This window comes from Hipposideros armiger, unplaced genomic scaffold, assembly GCF_001890085.2.
Source record: "Hipposideros armiger isolate ML-2016 unplaced genomic scaffold, ASM189008v1 scaffold_23, whole genome shotgun sequence".
NCBI lineage: Eukaryota > Metazoa > Chordata > Mammalia > Chiroptera > Hipposideridae > Hipposideros > Hipposideros armiger.
The window spans coordinates 3707580-3728295 of NW_017731373.1; the positions used below are offsets into that span (position 1 = coordinate 3707580).

The 20716-nt window shown below is 36.1% G+C and overlaps 1 protein-coding gene across 3 annotated transcripts in view; it reads right to left on the reverse strand.

Moving 5' to 3' along the window:
- Nucleotides 1-20716, reverse strand: part of SATB2 (SATB homeobox 2) — a 178803-nt gene that overhangs the window by 69645 nt on the left and 88442 nt on the right. For all 3 annotated transcript variants that reach the window (XM_019635771.1, XM_019635770.1, XM_019635769.1), the window contains one exon: nt 1276-1748. In XM_019635771.1, coding sequence (XP_019491316.1) covers nt 1276-1748 — 473 coding nt within the window. The remainder of the gene's footprint in view (nt 1-1275; nt 1749-20716) is intronic.

Consider the following 20716-nt stretch of genomic DNA (forward strand, 5'->3'; position numbering starts at 1 on the left):
GGTATCCACTACTAACTATTCCCATATTTTTCTGACTCAACACTTTTCTCATGAACTCCTTTAGCCTAAAATATCTTTCTTCTTCATCTTTCCCTATTGAATTGTTATTTATCCAGCAACCTAATACTCAAGTCAGTTGTTGACGTATGTGTGGCCCATGATCTCTTTCATCTTTGCACCTGCACGGAACTTAGATTCCTGCCTTGCATTTAGTAGGGTCGCTAAACATAAACCCACCGTCCTCTTAAAGACTAACCACATTTATTCTACTGTAAGTATTCTTTGCCCCCAACTTCTCACAATACCCACTGCAACCATTGCTTACATTCTCCTATACTATTCACTTTACTTCACATTTTACTCTAGTTATCTGGGCACTTTTTTTTTTCACTACTAGGTTGTTAGCTCCTTGAGATTAGCACTTTTATTTTTTTGTTGTTCAAACAAGGGCTTAATTAGTGGTTCTCAAAGTATGGCCTCTGAACCACTAGTATCAGCATCACCTGAGACCTTGTTAGAAATACAAATTTCTGGGTCCCACCCCCAGACCTATTAAATCAGAAACTAGGATGAGGCCCGGCAACCTGGTTTTAACAGCCTTCCAGGTGATGCTGATGCACAATTAAGTCTAAGAACCACTGATGGAAAAGAATATCTTACTTATAAGCACCCCTCAATAAAATAAGACATACATAAATAAGCTGATTATCTTTTTATCATTTAATATTATATTGGTATATAATTGTCTTAAAACATTAAAAAATATGAGTAAATTATCTATCATCACTGTATCAATAACATCAAATTCTGTATTTTGAAGGGTTTATAAAATTATAGAAATTATGACATATAATGATACTCTTTTTACAAAGTTCAAAAACAAGATTGGCATGCATAAATCGTTTTAGGACTAGTTTTTGAAAAAACAAGGGAATGATAACTGCAAAATTCAAGATCAGGATTACATCTGGGGAAATTAGATTAAAAGACGAGGTAGGAGATGAGCACATAGACCCAAGTCATTGGTAACATTTTGGGTCCTGAGTTGGTGGGTTTACAGATGTTAATTATACTACAGAAATTAATTAGTTAATTAACTATAGCTACGCATGGATCAATGGTGATAGTATTTTATGAACTAAGGAGTATTAATTAGTTTAATTCCATGTGCCCCAAGAGTCATAAAATTTTTTAAAGAGATAAGAAAGAAAATGTGTCACAATCCTGTCCCAAGTATCATTCTTAAGCACCAGTTATGTTCAATGCTAATTGTACCTGTGTGCGGTTGAATGCCACTCTTGCAAAGACAGCTTGGGATACACTGGCCCTCTTCAGCTCATCTCTGACTTGCTGGTAGATATCTGGAGATACTTCCACAGAAGAGTTGGTTGGCTCTGGCTTAACTGCTCTGGGAATGGGTGGATGGTTCAGGAACTGCTGGTTAATGGCTTGAGGATGCTGGTGAGCCAGGAGCCGGCTAACAGCAATCTGTTGGTTTATCAGATGGGCCATGGCTATTTGTTGCCTGACAAGTTGTGGACTGAGCTGGGGAGAAAGAAGACCAGGGCTCATGATGGGTTGTAACGCGGGCACTTGGTTTCGGATTGGCGTACTGTGGTGGATTTGGCTATGAGGAGACTGTTCGTTGGTTTTCCCCAAGGATGCCAGCTGGTTCATATTTGGTAAATGCATTGGACGCTGGCCCAGAACACAATAGTCTGAAATGTTTTCTCGTTCCACTCTTTCCACTGTTAAGAGATAAAAGGGACAATTATCATTATTTTCATTGGTATAGTTTATTGCTACTAGATGAAGTACTCTTCTATTGCATTTTTGGTAAATTAATGGCATAGTCATTTTTTCATAGTCATTTTTCAAAGCTGGAAGCCCCAAAATAAAAGGAAGTTATTCTTTCCTGCAAAATGTCAGAATAATAGGTTTCTTTCACAGGTGATATAAAAGTAATTTTTGCCACTTGAATTTTCTTAAATTCTTAAAAGCAGGCATTTTACTTAATAGCCAGGACAGAAACCACTAACCATTATAAATTCTAAATCCTCTCATTTTTCCAAGCTCTATCATCTCCCTTATCATCCTCTGTTATAAAAACACCAGCTGTTTTCATCTTCTGTAGTTCGTGGTTAATGGTGTAGTTCATAGTTATCAGGAAATGATAAGAATAACATCTCCTGCCAAATTAACTGCTACCTCCTAATAAAAATTCACATAAATACTATTATACAACTATGGAAACATTCATAGAAAATGTCTACCATATATTGGGTTGTCAGAAAGGTCATGTCGCATTTTTGCAATGAAAAACAGAATATGTCATGACTTTTCCGACAGCCCAATAGTATATCCTTTTATCTACTCACTTGCTATCTTTGTTACGGGAATATTTCTTTAAGAAGTGGGTATTTTAATAATATGCACTAGGATAATAAAAACTCACAAAATTAAAAACATCGCATTGACTTGCCATTAAATAAGGTGCTTCCCTTCTCCAGGTTATCTACTTTATTACATCCTATTGCACTTTTGTAAAAATTTAAGGAATAACCTTGAAGGGAGAAGAAAAAGACAGCGTTGTACATGTTCAAACATGAGGCAGATTTTTTCTTCCCCCAAGAAAATTTCTCAAGAAAGAGTGAGTCACTTCATAGTCAAATCCTTATCTAAATCTCTGTATTACTTTATTATGTAAAACAAAGGTTTGTTGAGAAAACACATTAGGATAAAACAACGTCCATCACTACTAGTTTTAAGTGCCTATAGATGTAATCTAACAAAATCTGTTTTTTTAAGCAAAAATTCCAAACAGATTTAGTACTATTTCTTAGAATTGAAATGTTGGATATGATTGTGCAAAAGCCTATTAAGATAACTTTAAAGAGCACTATTTTGGGTGGTTACATGCTGGAGATCAAAAGATTTGCCTATAAGACAAATTTTAAAAATAACTATTTCCCCTATTATGTACTATCATTACGGTGCTCATAGTATGGCATCCAGTTCACAGTAACAGAATCATATTTGTTTCAAAAAAGTAAAGAGTCTAAAAAAAATTTTTAGGCAGAAGTGATGTATGCTGGAAAACTGGGTGAGATGACTCAAAATGGGATTTAATGATGATAAAAATGATAGTGCCAGATCACATGTGAAGAATTTAAATAATTAATAAATGAACTATAAGGACAGGGAAAACTAATATTTCTAAATTAATATTTTATGTAATATGTGATTTTAAAATACAATGTGGAGGTAAATTAAAACATTAAAAATTTCAGTAGGTATTTGACCACTTTATCTACATGTCTAAAGGTTTCAAATATTCAAAAATTCTCATTGGGACAATAGATAAACACTCATATACAGAGATCACCTTATATTCATATATATATATATATACATATATATATATATATATACAGTATTTTTTCCTGCTTAAAAAAACAACTGAATGAATGCCTAACTTTCCTATGAACCCCCAAATAAGTCAAAAGTTTACGTCAAACTTCTTTAAGTATTCAATTTCTAACTTAATCCTTTCAATGTAATTCATTTAGTTTGTATTCACCTTTCCTGCATAAGGTTCAAGGTGAACAAATTATTTTAATCTTATCCTCTAAAGGCAAACATTTTTCATTCATTGTATTAATTAAACTTTAAAGAGTCCAGTCTTAAACCAAACCAAGCAAATGGTTAAGAGCCTTCAAAGCCTTCAAGTAAGTTAAACCTAGCAGTTCCAACACAACAAAAGTTACTATTATAATTTCCTTATTGAAAAAAGTAAAGAGCCCATAGACTGCTTCCAAAGTAAAGTCATATTTTATAGACAGAAGTATTTGGCCTTGGATAGACATTTTATTCACTTTTGTTTGTTTATTTGCCTTTTAATTCAGCCAAAGTAAAGACCAATTCAAATATTAAATTATGTTTTCAGGTACTTAAGCAAAAGTTTTATCCATTTTTTTTTCTACTTAAAAAAACATAGAACCATCCTCTCATAGCATAGATTCTTTGACCAAAAGCTAATTTTCCAAAATTTTAGCATTTTCATTTTTCAGTGATTTAATTACATTTGAGTTACTTTCTTAAGATATAGCTAAATCACATCATCAATAAATAAAACACTCCATTCACAGATTTAGTCATAATCATGCACCCAATTAAGCACAAATGTCAGAAAGTCATGAATCCTACATGAATTGGTGCAATAAGAAATCAGAATAATGTCAGTCCATATTCCTCTAAGATTCTAAGGCATAATAATTCTGCCCTTCCTTGAGTTCCCAGATCCTTATAAATTCATATGGTTAAGAGCAGTGACTGTGGGAATATCCTTAGAGATATGTGGCAACACCATGAAGTACCAACTACTCAGCAAACCACCAGGAAGAAATTGCAAATGCAAATGCCTACACGTCCAGGTAGAGAACAGCCAGAGAAGGCAGCTACGCCGGTCCTCGGTGGAGCAAGAGAAAGCCTGCCCATTCCAACAGGAGCAGCCTCTAACTTGCAGCCAATTTTTGTCTTCCTCATACTGTCATTGCTTCAGATTTCTTTTTCAAGAAAACGAAAAACGTGGATTTTTACGTGATAGCTCCTAATGTTTAAGCGCTGGCAAGTAATTCCCTTTTCAAATTGCAATAAAAGCCAAAATAAACATTTCTGAAAACCAGATCTTGCCCACAGGCGGCCAGTCTTCAAGTTTTGCCTAAGAGACTAAAGACACCCACTATGTTGTTAAAGAAAAAAAAATCAACGACACCTGTTAAAGATGGTAAAGCAGATGTTATCCAGGACCATTGCAAGAGATATAGGGGACACTGCAATGGGATTTTACAGTGGGGACTCCAAATACAGCTTGGGCAAGTGGGAATTTATAGCCAAGGAGCAGGGTGAGGGTCAGTGAATGGAAAATTACTCAGAGGAAACATCAGGAGTGAGGGGGATTCTGGCTAAACCGACCAAACAGGATTCTTTGCTGAAGACAGGCCAGGGTGAGCAGACATCACCTGGGGGATTGTAGAGGCTGAGGAACCCGATGAGATATGGAGGGTGATCAGATATCAAGGGTATCGGGGGCTCTGGTGAAACTGACTTAGCAGGGTTCTTGCTAGAACTGGATTTTCCAGGAAGTGCACAGAGGGGCCTAGGAGAAGGTTCAGGAGCCTGTCTAAAGCTTGGTCAAGCAAAGAATCTTTGTCAGTGTTTTTCAGTCCCTGACAACTCTACTGAAAGCCAAGTTCTTTACTCCTAAGAGTGAATGGCGGGGGTGGGGGTGGGGGGGATCATCATCCCAACTTTACAAATGCCTAAAAATCAAAAGCTCATCAACAGGCTTTTCCACTGACCGAGGCAATGCATGATTTCAGTAATGGTTTGCACAGAGTTTTGCCAAATTTCAAAACTTTATTGTTTCTGCTACCACTGTTATAAAAGAAATATCAGAATAGTATTTTAGCCTCTTAAGCAGATGAAATACAAATGCTTTTTAAAAAGTCAGAGGAATATCACAATGTACCAGCCTCCGTTTGAAAATTCAGTTGGGGCTAGCTGGCTGGCTTTCTCTCTCTCTCTCTCTCTCTCTCTCTCTCTCTCTCTCTCTCTCTCTCTCACACACACACACACACACACACACACACACACNCACACACACACACACACACACACACACACACACACACACACCCCTTCCTCCCTCCTCCCCTCTCTTCCTCCCTTTTTCTTTTTAAATTATTTGGAAGTAACCACAGTGGATGAAATGCAGACCTAAAAGCAGTGCCCGACTTTGTGTTTTGCTTTTTCACTCTGATACAAAACATCATGCTAAGTCTGTCTTAAACTAAACCAAGACCGAAGACAATACCTTGGCTCTGAGGGACCATCTTATCTCTGCAATATTCAGCCATGGGTCAGAAATCTTGAAAACAAGTGCAGGATAAAGGGCAGGGCTGCCTCTGATGATGAAAGCAATGTTCACATTCACTACAGAAAATAGTCTCGGTAAATCCAAAACGCTAACTTACTAAAGAAACATTAAAAACACCACTGCTTCCAGGGCTTTAAACCAGAGGTGCAATTTAATTCACTGTGGATTTGATTCTACCATTGTCGAAGTCCTGAAGGTGATGTGGAGTGGAAAGTGCCTGGGAAGGAATGCTGTCCCAGCTTCAAGTGCAAATCCCTAAACAGGATGTGGCTTGAGGAACTGTCGAAACAAGTGGGTCTGACATGCTGCTAAGTAGCTGAGAGGCTTTCTGTAGCTACTCCAACCTCTGGGGAAAGATTCCAGCCCAGGGGCCTTGCAGGTATGCAGTGCAGGTCTGGAATCTGCTGAGGTTTCTGAGGAACTCAGTTCCAGGAGGATCCTGCTGGTTCCTCTGAGCTTTCTGAGACTGAGTAAAAAGCACAGGGAATGAGAAGCCATTAGCTATCCACCTTCTGAGCTTCTGGGATTCCATTTAACTCCAAAGTAGGAGAGGCCTTTAATAGGCCTGTATTAGAATTCCAGGGGCTCCTGAAGGCTTCCCAAGTTCAAAGTTGATGTTCTAACCATGAGCACCCTCTGACCATTAGCTATTCAATGCTTATGATTCTCTGGCTATGGCAGGTTGTTCATACCCGGGAAGGTTACACTCCACCCAAGGGATTTATCTGTATTTTTACAGTGAAAAGATATTTGGTTCAAAAAATCTCATTTTATTCAAGAAATTTTACAGTACACCCAGGAAGCCAAGCATTTATTTTAATTATTGCAAATCCCTGATATATATATATATATATATATATATATATATATGTGGTTGCGAGAACATTTTCAATTATACATACACACACACACACACAAATCTTGTCTTATATTCCTATCTGACACTTTTTGGGGACAGTTTCTTTTTTGCAATTTTGGGTAAATATCTTTTCATCTGTTAGGAAAGATATATGATATAATTATTATTAGCAGAGACTTCTAAGTCAGACTGCCAGGGTTTAAATCAAATCTCTACCACTTGGCAGATGTGTGACCTTGGGCAGGTTACTTAATTTCCCTGTGTCTTAGTTTCTTCATATATTTATTGTGGGTTAATAACTGTGCCTACCATGAAGTATTATTGTGTGAATTAAATGAGTTAATATTTATTGACACTTAGAACAAGTCCTGTCTATTATATTCATCTTGTCTTTGTGTGTGTGCGTGGAAGGCGGAGGGGATATAAATAGAGATAAATAGATGTACACTGTACATTTCAGGTCTCTACTGTTTCAGAGATAACTTAAAATATGGTCCTTGAACCATCAATATCCATATCACCTGGAAGACTGTTAGAAATATAAATTCATGGGCCCCGAATTAGATTCTCTTAGAGTTCTTCTGTGCACTAGGATTCCAACAATTCTTATGTACACTAAAGTTTGAGAATCAACATCTATATTACCTTTGCTTTTATTTAATGTGTTTTGAGATCATACCAGATGCTTATTATCTCAGAACTGTAAGAGTAAAATTTACATGATCAATATCTATGTGAAATATGTTTGGTAAAGTGCTTTTATATATTTCAAAAAAATATCTGTGTAATTATGATTAAGAGATTAGGCTTCCCATTTCAAAACTTCACGATTAGGACATTCTGACCAACGTCTGCTATTTCTTAAAGGTCATCTAAAGGTTTGCAATCTTTTCTTTTGCTTGAAGTAACTATGCCATGTTACATCATATCAAGTTTTAAAAACAAACCCCTACAGTTGAAAAGAATCCATTATCAATACAGAGTCACATGCCTCTTGGTACATGCAGAAATATGTTGCTATTCAGTTTCTCCAAATGAGGCTTGATAGTTCATATTCTGACCTATAAATTAGGAGGCAGAGAATAGATGGAAAAGAAAATGACATGATCTCACAACTCTTGAAATTAAATTTACAGTAATACTATACAAATACAGCTTTAAGTTTCAAAAATAATTATGAATAAAAAATGGGAAAATACTTATGAAATAAAATACGTTTTAAATATACAGGAATACCTCGTTTTTCTACGCTTTGATGGGCTTTGCAGATATTGCTGTTTTGGGGGTTTTTTTTACAAATTGAAGCTATGTGGCAACCCTGTGACAAGCAATCTATTAGCGCCATTTTTTCCAACAGCATTTGCTCACTTCATGTCTCTGTGTCACATTTTGGTAATATTTCAGACTTTTCTATTATTACGATATTTGTTATGGTGACCTGAGATCAGTCAGTAGCCATCAACATCGAGGCAGGACCATCCACCAGCAAAAAGATCACGACTTGCTAAAGGCTAAGGTGATGGTTAGCAATTTTTAGCAATCAAGTATTTTTTTAAAGGTATGTATGTTGGTTTTTCTGAGACATAAGGCTATTGCACACTTAATAGACTACAGTATAGTGTAAATATAACTTTTATATTCACTGAGAAACCAAAATATTCATGCAACTCGCTTGATTATGATATTCACTTTATTGGGGTGGTCTGGAACCAAACCTGCAGTATCTCTGAGGTATGCTTGTATACATGTTACATTTACATCAACCAAAAGAAGGAAGAAAAGCATCCTACAGTATTTTTAAAAAGCAAATGTTTAAAGGTTTATTTTTATTTTCCTGGGAATGAGTAGGCATCAAAAATATCCTATCTTAAAAAACAAACAAACAAAAACAATAATTTTTTCCTCTTTAGTTCAGTGCTTCTCTCAGATTTTATTTTTATTACGTCTATTTGCTATAGATGCTATGTAAAGTAAACCCAGTAAAATTTCAAAACTTAAAATACATTCCAGTTACTAAGTGCCCCAGAGTGAACATGCTGAGGATTTATGGGCAAAAGGAAAAACATCTGATTGCACAGATGCCTGCCAATCAGAGCAAGATGGCATATGATAGGTGGACAGAAGAGCAAGCTGGGATTTTTAAGACCTAACTAGCTGGGTGATTTAGGGGTTACCCATAAACTGGTGTTCAGGCAACCTTTCCAGTTACTTACCTAATAGCATCTTAAAGAGTATTGCTACTAAGATTTTTAAAACAATTCCCTTTGTCAGAATACTTCCTTCAGTTTTTTGACTCTTTGGCAAAAAGTTAAGACTTTCCTAAGACATCTTTGTGAAACTGCAAATAGCTACAACAATATTAGTAGTTTATACAGTGGCAACAGTGGTAGTTGTAGTATTGCTCTTGCAAGTTTATCTATCAATACTGCTTAAAAACTGATAATTTTTCCAGAACTATGAGCCTAGTGTTTCAGTGAAAACCTTAACACAATTGCTTTTGTGTAATAACCCCTGGGGTTTGTTCATAGTTATAATAAGTGGAAAGCAATGAATTGGGTAAAAGGCTTTGCACTGAGAAATTTCTGGAATTTCTGGCCTACGGATGTTTCCTTAAATTAAGATGCTTATATAAATGTAAACGGATTAGCATGAGTAAATGCTATAACACTCTAGTATTCCCCCAGAATATCTCCTGAAACCCTGGATAGGTGACTATAAATTAAATTTTTAAAAATAATGGTGAAGATCTCTATGACTCCTTCAGCCTCAGAAAGTGTCCTGGAAATGATTCTATAAAAGTAAGACACAGGCTTGCCCTTATCATTCTTGGTAGAAAAGTTGTCAATGAAATAGATAATTTCGAATGGGTACCCAAACCTTTGGTCATAGAGAAAAAATATATAAACATATCATTGCTTTGGATTGCCAAACCTCCATCCCAAATTCCTTGCCTTTCCCCACCCCAACACCAAAACTGTGGAGCTCAACTTTAAACACAGTGATTCTGTCTAATACCAGAGGAGTCAGATAACTTGTTCAAGGTCAAATAGCTGTCCAAATGTAGATAAATATTTAGGAATATTCAAAATGATTAGGACTGCTGGCTCTAACCTCATAAGCATAATAAACAAACCACATGGCCAGTAAAAACTAGTTTTTTTCCCCTCTTTCTCTGCAGAACTCAAAGTCAACTTCTTCAGGTCTGAATGTTTCACAAGTACTTTTTAAAGGAGTTCCTTTAAAGAAAACTGTTTTTATTATAAAGTGCTGAAATTTTCATCTCTGTGTTGCTAATGTACCTCTTTTAAAACATGTTGGAAATGCAGGCAACATCAGGCACTACCATACAGTGGTTACGGCACTGAGCTAAACCCTTTACATATTATTGTCACTTAATTCTTACAACAATGGTATCACATAGGTATTATTATGCTCACTTCATTGAAGGAGCTCAGAAAAAGTAATGTCACAAAGCGACTAAAGGAAGAATCAGAATTCAAACCTACATCTTCAGGACCTGAAAGCCTTTTTTCCACTGATTATGCTAAACTGCATGACTCGGGTTATGTGGTTATTATTAATTTTAGGGTTTGAGTCAGAACTAATCAACTTTCCTACAGATCAGTCCTGCTTTCTATTTGTATATGTGTGTGCATGCGTGCGGCATGTACATGCATACGTGGCATGGTGTATGGATGAGTTATCTGGCCGGTGAGGGTTCAACCCCATGCCTCCATTCTATGTCCTATAAACCTTTCTGATGTGAAAGACTGAAAAATTCCGTCAGTTCTAAAAAGCAATGAAATTACTGATTCCTCAACCACTGAATCAACTAATCAGTAAAACTGGATTATTCACATTTGTTCATTTATTGTTTTAATTCATACAAAAAATATTTATTAATCAACTCTTATGTGCTAGGAATGATATCAGGCCCTAGAGACACAGTACTGAATAATATTAGCTTTAAAAAACACTCCACCTACGGATTTGCTTCAGACAATTTAACTGTTTGGTACACATAGATGCGCCTCTAATATCTGCCTATAATTTCAAATGCACTTCTATTTGATGAGAAAACATAGCTCACTTTATTCTCCATTTTGTCATTTATTATCAGTTCACTCCAGTCATCTAATACCAATTCGCACTCATATTTCTTTTCATGAGTCCCCACATTCTTTTATTTTTCTTGCAGACAAAAGTTTTGTCCCAAAGTGAGTGTCATCAACATGGATTCTCACCTGACTAATAAAAGACAGGAATCACACAATGAAGGGCATTAGCAAGTATTCTTTATGAGCTCTGCAAATATGAAGAGCTTCTTTGAAACAAGTAACCAATAAGAAATAAAATGGGGTATGCACACTCACTCAACATAGTAATAATCTGAGAATCTTAGGCAATCACAATAAATTCATATATGACTGAACTATATGAAATTGATGCTATGTAACAATGTTGACCTGGAAAAACGGCAATTTCATATGGTTCTACCTGACATTTATTTTGACTCCTCTTTCTGAACTGGGCTATACACTAACACTAAACAACCGTACTGTTCACCCAAAATCTTTCACTGAGTTAAATTCTTTTTAAAATGGAAACATAACACTAATTTCCCCGACAAGCCAGAACAGCATCCCATCTGCCAATACTGACTATGCCCAATCACTGAAAATACTTTTGATTTAGTGTCTCCTAGTCAATAACTGTAGGTACAAAGTCAATTTGTTATATAAAAGCCATTTTCTGTTAACACACACATAGACAGACATGATTTCAAAAGCTAAAGCTAATATTCCATATATAACAGATATAAATCCCACACCATTAGGGAGGGGGGGAACTATTACAAGAAGAGTCCACTAAATATAATTAAAGAAAACATTAGGTGCCTGAAAGGGCTGAAGGGCAAAAAAAAAAAAAGTAAATCTTTTAGGGCTACAAAACTTAAAGATTTTTTTTTTCTCTCTAAATTTGTTAAAGAGAATCTGTCTCTAGGTTGAGAACTTGCTTGCAAAGTCTCTGCCTAGAGCAAGATATTCAGAGCCAACTTGTTAACTCCTAATAAAACAAGGTCTGGAAGAAAAATGCTTCCAGCCCTTATAAGCAAAGTATACCAGCCAGTATTGTGATAACACCAAATGACTGATTTTCTTAGATGTACTTTCCCCTTTTTATCAACTTCCTTTTTCCATAGTATGATCCACAAAAATAAATATATCTACCATAAAGCAACTTGAATTTGGACACCTCTTTTTTGGGCAATAAAAGCTCATAGGACCCATTTTGTTCCGTGGAAAAAGTGAGCATCATCCACCTTTATCCTTAACTTCATCTGAACACTACTGTCCCTTTTGGCTTCAAACAATACTTGATCATCATTTGATATTACTGATCATTTCAAGTATTCCTATAACTTTCTATATAGATTAAAGCTACTTATGCCTAATAATATCTTTCTTTATATTCTTTATTTTAATCTGAAGCATTAATTTCAGAGGTGAAGTCACACACCATAGGGAAAAAAATCACATTTCAGAAACTTAGCATTATTATTGTTCAGGAGCATTCTGCCTCTGCCAGCTGGCATTCTATGTGTATTAATTCGTTTAGTTCAACCTACTGAAGAAAAACTAATCAAGGAAACAATCACTGCATGATTCACTCTTTTCCATTGGCCATTCTCTCTGATTTTATAGAACTTTAATGTTTTAAGCTTTTTTTTTTTTTTTTAAGGAAAATACTCAATAAACTAGCTGGAAAAACCTCAAAGGGGTGTTTTTCTTAGGCTACATAAATGGTCCCTAATTTTTACTTAATAAAGATGTTACTGTCTCTTTCAGTGAAATTGGCTAACTATTGCTAAACCTTTTAGCTCAGTAACTAATTAGTAGAAAAAGAATGGTTCTAACAGATTACTAATTTGTTAAGGACATTTGTAATATGATTTAAAAAATAATATTTTCTTTTTTCTCTCAATTGAGACATCAGATAGCAAATGAAATCAGCAACAGTATAATATGTGCAAAAATAAAACGGTTCTAAGTGCATATGTTCAAATAAGTTCATCTACATAATTCAATTCTATTGATATTTACTAAGCATCTACAATGTTCAAGGTCTTATGCTCACGGCTCTGAGGAAGCCATGCAAGGGACAAGTTTCCCAGATGGTCTTTTGAGGAATTTTTGGTCCAGTAGGGGATTATTCAAGAATTAAAATTACTGTGGAACATGGAATTTAGAAAAGTGACAGCTTGAAAGGCCCAATGTTAGAACCCAGAACCTGACTGGTACTCCAGATGATTCTAGGTTCTCCATTGTCATGTCCATTCCCTTGGGAGTTCAGGACTCCAAGGTCAGATAATCTCAATTCTTGCAAAACTTAAAAATGAAGGCTTATCATCAGTCAGGCCAATAGCTAGTTCAACAACTGTCTACCATCAGCAACTGTCACATTAGTCCTAGGATTTTACACGGAACTTATATTTAAGACCTTCAAGCACTTTACAAACTTAAGTAATTTTTAGCTTTTAACTTTGGAAATCATTGGAGAAAAAATTTTTACATAATTTATCAAGAAACAAAGAGAATTCTCTGATTTTAACCCACTGGCTCCCCCCAAATAAGAGGATGTCACAATCATACCAAATTTTAAATAAGCTGGACATTCCCTGGTCAACATACAAAAATTCTCATAACCCTTTAGATTCTTAATCAGTCACCACCAGGTCTTTGCTTTGGAGTTTTAAATGTTGTTTCTGGGCAGGACAAATGGAAATCTGAAACTGTAGTAAATCTAAAGCACACTGTAAGGAAATGCTAAGAATTCAAGGGACTTGTACTACTCTAAATCTTTAACTATGTCACCTCAGTTCGACTGTCTCTCATTGTTTCCCAAACATGGTTGGTCCAGAACCTATTTCAGGCGTTCTCCTCACCAAGCCCCCATCCCAAACATTCTCTCCTTCACCGCTAGATAATCACATCATCCCAAACGCCCACCATATTGCATGAGCTGCCTCTTTCTTTACCATTCACTCCATCTTCACAACCTGTTTCCTGATCTATCTCCTTTCCTTTCCTCCAGATTCTGAAGAAGACTTAGCTATTTCTCCTTCTTTCAAAGGCTAAGCATCATCTGGGCCTCAGGTCCCATCCTTTCCTAGTTTGTGAACTCTTGCATATCACCCCTCTTCCTCTTTAGAGCCTTTGGCTCCCACTGGCTTCAGCCTCCCTCTCTTGAGTTATTGGGGTGAGGAAAGGGGAGTGTGTGTTACACTTAACCCTAGTGCTGCAATTAACTGTTTTTATATCCTTTCCTGACTAAGCTGTCCTCATTTCCTTGCCACCTTTCATATGGTCCCTTTGTTCTCACACTACAGGGATATAACTGCCTCCAATGTTATCATGGTCCCCTTTTGCCCAACCTAAGAGCCTCCAGTTACCTCTTATCCTTCTCCTGGCACCCTTAATAACACTTCTTCACTGGTATCCCATAGTCTCTTGGCTTCCACGAAACCTCACTTTCTGCTTAATCATATCCTCTTCAACCATGGCCCTTTGCCTCTCGAAGCTTCCAATCCCATCTTGTTCTCGCTCTCTCCTTTAGGAATGCTCCTTTGGTATCACTGTAACTATCACATCCAAAAAAATTAGTCCAAAATCTATTTTCTAGTTCTGTCTTTTGGTTTGCTGGCTCTACGTCTTGAACAGCCCAATGGCTATTTCTACCTAGTTCACCATCTCTCACTAAAGTATCAGCAGCTTCCTCTCAATTTATATTGTCCTATTTCTGTCAAAACCATCAAGAGTCATTTAAGCTCAACACCTTCGATTCTACCTTGATTTCTCTGGTTCTTTCCCACACACAGATTGCATTGGTGACTTCTTTCTTTCTCACTGCTGCCATCCAAAGCGAAACCTCACCTCCTTCACTGCCTTCACTTTATATATCACTACAGCGAGTTCTATTTTGCCTACTCCTTCCAGGGTGTACACACTGACCCTTCCCCCTACCACCTGCCTCCCCTCCTGCCATGCACACACTCACCTCCATACACAGTTTTAGGTGACTTCTGCAAGCTTTTTTAAACCACCATTTTCATAATTTCACTTCCTTGCTGAAAAACCTGCAATGGTTCTCGAAATGCCTCAGCTGGGCCTTCAGAGTGCCCTAAGGTGTGGTCACTACCTCCCCAACCTTATTTTTCATCGTAACAACATAAATGCTCCTCACAGCCAGGTCCCAAACATTTCTGCTCATTCACCAATGTTTGGTGCCACCATCAACCCCACATCCAGCCATACTCCAGCTTTTCCTTTTTACCAATCAAAAATCTTAGCCATTCTGTTATACAATAGTATCATGATACATGCACTGCCATTCTAGGTATACTGGGCCACCACCCATGACTTTCTAAACACACCATGTTCTTCTGCACCTCTGTATTTATATAATGAACTTGCAGTTGCCTGAAACATTCTTCCTTCTCTTTTCCTCTTTGTAAAACTCTACTTGTCCTTAAGGTACAAATCATCTGCTACCTCTCAAATTGCTGCCCCCTGCTCCCAGACATGACACTCACCAGGTAGAATTTATGGACCTTTCTCTGTGCTATCATTCCACTAGTTTATACCACTGTTCCATATTTGCCAGATATACTTACAGGGCTGCCTCCCCTGCTAGGTTGAGGGTAACACAGCTAGAGGTAGGAACCACACCTTATGTTTCTAGATGTCTCTCACTGCTTCTAATACTGAATATGGCCTATAGTAGAGGCACTTGCTAAACATTTTTTAAATTAAAATTAGTTATTTAATTGTGACTGTAATTTCCTTGCAAGAAGGTACTATGTAATGGTCCCCATTTAGAATCCTGCCAGGTATATAAAGTAAATGATCAAATTTATTTTTAAATTACAAAATATGTGTTATATTATTATTTCATATAGAGTGTATACTTTTTGAAACCAGGAACTGTGTTTTATACTTCTTTCAAATAGTAAATATATAGGATGGATGGATGGATGGATGAGCAGGAAAGGAGGGAGTCAGGAAAGCAGATCCTTTTTTCCTTTCCATCCTATTTTTATTATGTATTTAAAATAGCTTATAAAGAGTATAAATATGAATAGATAGCAAGTTTATTCCTTTTAATCTACAAACCACTTTGGTGACAAACAATTGTTTTTACTTCTTTAAACATCTATGAATAAACACATTCATGCCGAAGAAGCAGCTAGAATGTGCTTCTTGAGATCCAAGTAAGGAACTAACCCATATCTGAGCTTAGAGTCCAAGGCATTCTCCATGCGCCTTCCTTCCACTTGCCGACACTACCAATAAGCTTCTAATAGGAAGGCCAGTTAAGGTAAGATGATTGATGAATAAACATCAGCGACTGTCACAATAAAAATGTACAATAAAAAAGGTTCTGCCCAATGTTGGAAAACCAGTAAAAGGTGGCTGATAGTGAAAGCGATATTTCTATTTCCATGAATCCAATATTTACATAAAATTTAAGGATTTGATGCTGGCAATGCATTACACAAGGTACAATATAGGCCATGGGCAGACAAACTTCCTTGCCAAACACCTTCATTTAGATCCAGAGCTGAGAGCCGATTTCTTTCATAACTTGGAAGAGTGAGGTAGACAAAAGTAAGTTACTTCTACCTCATCAGAGCTAAACAACAGCAGAGGCAGAAGGACCGGCAGTTGATTAAAGGCATTGTCCTGACCACCGTTACCACCATGGCTGAGCAAGGGCTGCCTCATGGAGCCAGGTCAGAGGACATTGATTTCTCTATTCAACTCCGAGGCACCACTTTGTAAATGACACAATCATTTTTGGGTACAAGAGGTGCTTTAAATGTGGTAACATTATATCATTTCAGCTATAATGATCATAATTACTTATTTCTTTTAATCACAACCCACTTAACCACTTTAGTACAGAGGACTAGTTCAAGGAGTTTAATTTTCATTCAACATCTAATCTTTGTGTTTACTGAAACCCTTCACGGGCTTTGTTTACTGTCTGCTTGCTGGCCTGGACGTTTGATCTTGCAAGACTAGATCAGACAGGGTCAGATAAAATCCTGATTACTAGAATAAACCAGACTTGGAGAAGTAATACTGATTTTTATAATCTCCATTTCTCCCAGCTTTTTAATATTTTGCAAAATAAGCTCAAATAAACAAATAAAATTAAGACAACTAGCAATCAGGAGGTTCTTGAGCAATGATTGAGAAAAGAAAAGTGATGGGGATAATTTTGCTTTCTGGCCAAAATATGGGGTTTGGTTAAGTCCGTTCATTCTAGTGGTATTATTTTATGACACAAATACTTTTATGATATCCACTAGTATTTATGTGAACTTTCAATGACCCTTTAATTCTTGTGACATATTAAATACTTGAGATTGACCGAACCAGACAACAGTTCATTTTGCTTTCGGTGCCAGATGAAAAACACTTTAGATATAAAATTATTTTCTTTTAACTTATTAATTTTTAATTAGAAAACATTTAAGATATATGAGCTCTTTTTTGTTAAGGCATTATCTTATTCTTATAAGATTCCTTGCAAAAGTAGATTGCCGTAAGAATATAATTTTCAATGGTATGGCAAACATAATTGCCACTTAGTTTCATAAAAATGATGGGGCAGGTTTATATCTAAATAGAGTTAATACAAAAGAAAAATTCATTTTAAAAATTATTAAATTTTTAATTTAATGTGTTTTATTAAAATGTGTAGAACTTATGAAAGAAAAATAGATGTGATAAATCCCACATAATCCCAAGATTTCTTGAACATAATTTTGTAATAGCATGAATGTTTTTAACTCCCTGTGGATTATCCTTCTGTCCAACACTAAAATTCCTACACATTAAGCAACTATTAATACTGGTCATTTTTTTTTTTTTTGCTTTTACACAAAATGTACATTTTTTACTTATATACTTTGGAGCTTATGAGTTCTACATTGTAAAATCTAGGCCACAAACAATTCCAGTATGAGATGAACAGCAATAAAAAATGCTGTCTAAATCAATCTACTACCCCATCCATCCACTTCATTTTCTTCAATATCAAAAACTTCTGGGAAGCAGGTTCATGGTTCTGGACCTTAAAAACCAGAGTATACAAACTCTGTCTCCCCATCTACCCTGAATTAACACTAATGTTAACTCAAATATGTCTGTGTCAACCGTGATTGTCTTTGAAATTAAAGAAAAAGGGTAAACAGAATGTGTTGTGCTGTGATCACTGGGGAAAATAAAGTTAACATGCTAAGCCAAACCAACTTAAGACTTTTTAAAGAATAAGTGTAAATAGTTTAGCTATAATAACAACAAATTCAAAAAATGCACATTAAAATGTTTACTTCAAAATTTAGACAATTCCATGTGTATATAGTTTTTACATCTGTTTTTAATGATATCAAATTATTGATTGTTCATTTTTCTCATATTTATTTAAGCATTAACTATAGAATTTGCAATACGATCGTGTGTTTTTTTTAATCCTTCCAGTAGACTTTTATTTTTGCCAGGTTTTAGTCATATTTACTTTGATCTTTCCGAGTATATAATTATTTTACTGTTTATTTATTTCTAAGAGAAGAGAAAAAAATTTTTGACCTAGGAGATCTATATGTGGCAATTTGTAACAGAATCACATAGCTTATGTTTAGGAAATCATGGTTTTGATTAAGAAGCAACCATTTAGTTCCCACTGTTTTATTAAAACAGACATTAGCAGATAATAGGAAACATATTTAACAATGTAGCCTGCATTTAGTTTGGGACATCAGTAAGTTAGCTTGAGATTTTCTTCTATACTGACTATCACCCATGATACATGTAAATAGGTAACTTTGGGCTGAAAATGAGGTGGGAGGGGTTGGGGGGGCCAGAAGGAGGGGCATGGAACTCTGACTCCAGCTCTCAGGAAGAGCCCTAAGGTAGAACTCTGGTTTTGCTATTACTAATGTCCACCTTTTTTTTTTCATTTTGAAAATAGATGGACACAAACCGAAATTTTACAAACAAAATCATTACTTTCTCATGAGAAATGGATCCTACTAAGTAGGAACTCCCACAGCAACATCTATTCATAGCATAAAGCTTCTATCAAATAAAACATGCCCGGATAGATCCAACACTTCCTTTTCTCTGAGGGTCAAAAGTTAATCAAACGCTCTTCTCTGGGTGTTTATTTTCTGTGCACCATTATACCTGTCGTGAATTCTTTGTTTTTCCTCCCACTCCCTTGGTTGATGAATCAACACCACTTGAACTGTTTTACAGCAGCTTGTGTTTACTTCACACATACCTTAACCTTCCCTTTTCTCCTCCCACTGACACACACACGCACACACACACACTTTTCAACAGCAGGGACAGCTCCATCTCCTTGAATAGCATGTGTACACAGTGTCTGGCAGCCTCTTCAGGTGTGGGTCCTTGACCTCCTGATTGAAATCAAGGTCTCAGTCTGCTTTTACAGCACTTAAAAATTTAACTGTGCATTTACTATCTTAAAAAAAAACAAAACAGAACTTGAAGAACTGAATTTCTAAGAAAGAAAGGAGAAAAGAAGAAGACATAAGTGTTAATGTGTGTGAGCAGACACACACACACACATACACACACACACACACACACATACACACACACACACACATTTTGTAGTGGCAGTTCTGAAAACACTACAGTGAAGGGTTTCCAGTCTTTCTGAATCCGGAATTATACTCCAGCCTATTAAAAGAGGACGCGCTCTTCCCTTCTCTTGTAGTAAGTAAATGGGATTTAACAAATGACCTTGAAGCTGCATGATTCTTTTGATTTTTAACCAAAGAGGATATGCTCAAGCACGTTAACAATCTTATTTTAAAAGAAGAGCTTAGAGACAACACTTACAGAAAAGAAACCCTTCTGAACCACACAATTATAATGAGGAGTTATTCATCTTATCCTGTACAAGAGTTAATATTAATAATATTCTAAAAGCAAGTGCCCAAACCACAATGTAGAGTGTCCTAAGAATTTTAGAATATGTTGAAAAGAAATGGATCTTAATTCAATTTTCAGTGAATTTAATTTCTCCTGGGTAGTTCAGCCTCTTGACTTTCCTTATAAATTGTATCTTTAGCACAAAATGCTCTCATTCCTTTATGATCAGAAATGTGCCGCCAATGCATGTAAACCTTATTTCCTCAAAAACTAACCTTGTAAACAAGCCTCCCAAATACTCAACAACCAACAAGGATTACTTTGAGACTTTGTCTCCCCAAAGGAAACCTGCAGGTAGTAAAGCAAATAAATTCATCCTTTACTTCTACCTACCCACCATAAATGCCATTTGGCCCTCAGATGGGGGCAGTGAATTGTCAGCAAGCTACGAGAACCTATAATAAATTGTGATAGATGATGTAATAATCATGCAAAATATGGACTGGAAGACCCTCAAACATCAACCTATTATGTTACCAAAAATCCCCCAAATCCCCTCAGAGGCTGGTAGCATTTGAATTAAACAGCATTTGAATTGGGATGAGAATACCAGAGTGTTTCCGAGACTGACATATTTGCAAAGGCAAAATATCACTGATATATTTAAAGGGCTAGATGGTCTAAACAGCATGACATTTATTATATAAGAGAACTGTATATTCAGGGCCAGACATAATTTCATATATAATACATTACTACTAGTACAACTACTACTAATAATTATTGTTATAGCATGGTAGCTATTATTTATGAAACGATTGCTTTGTTCCAGTATTTACTTATTTAATCCTCACAGCTGCCCAGTGACTTAGACCCTTTTATTATTTCAGTTTTCGGATGAGGAGATTGAGTCTTGGTGAAGTTAAATACTTTATGCAGCCTCACACA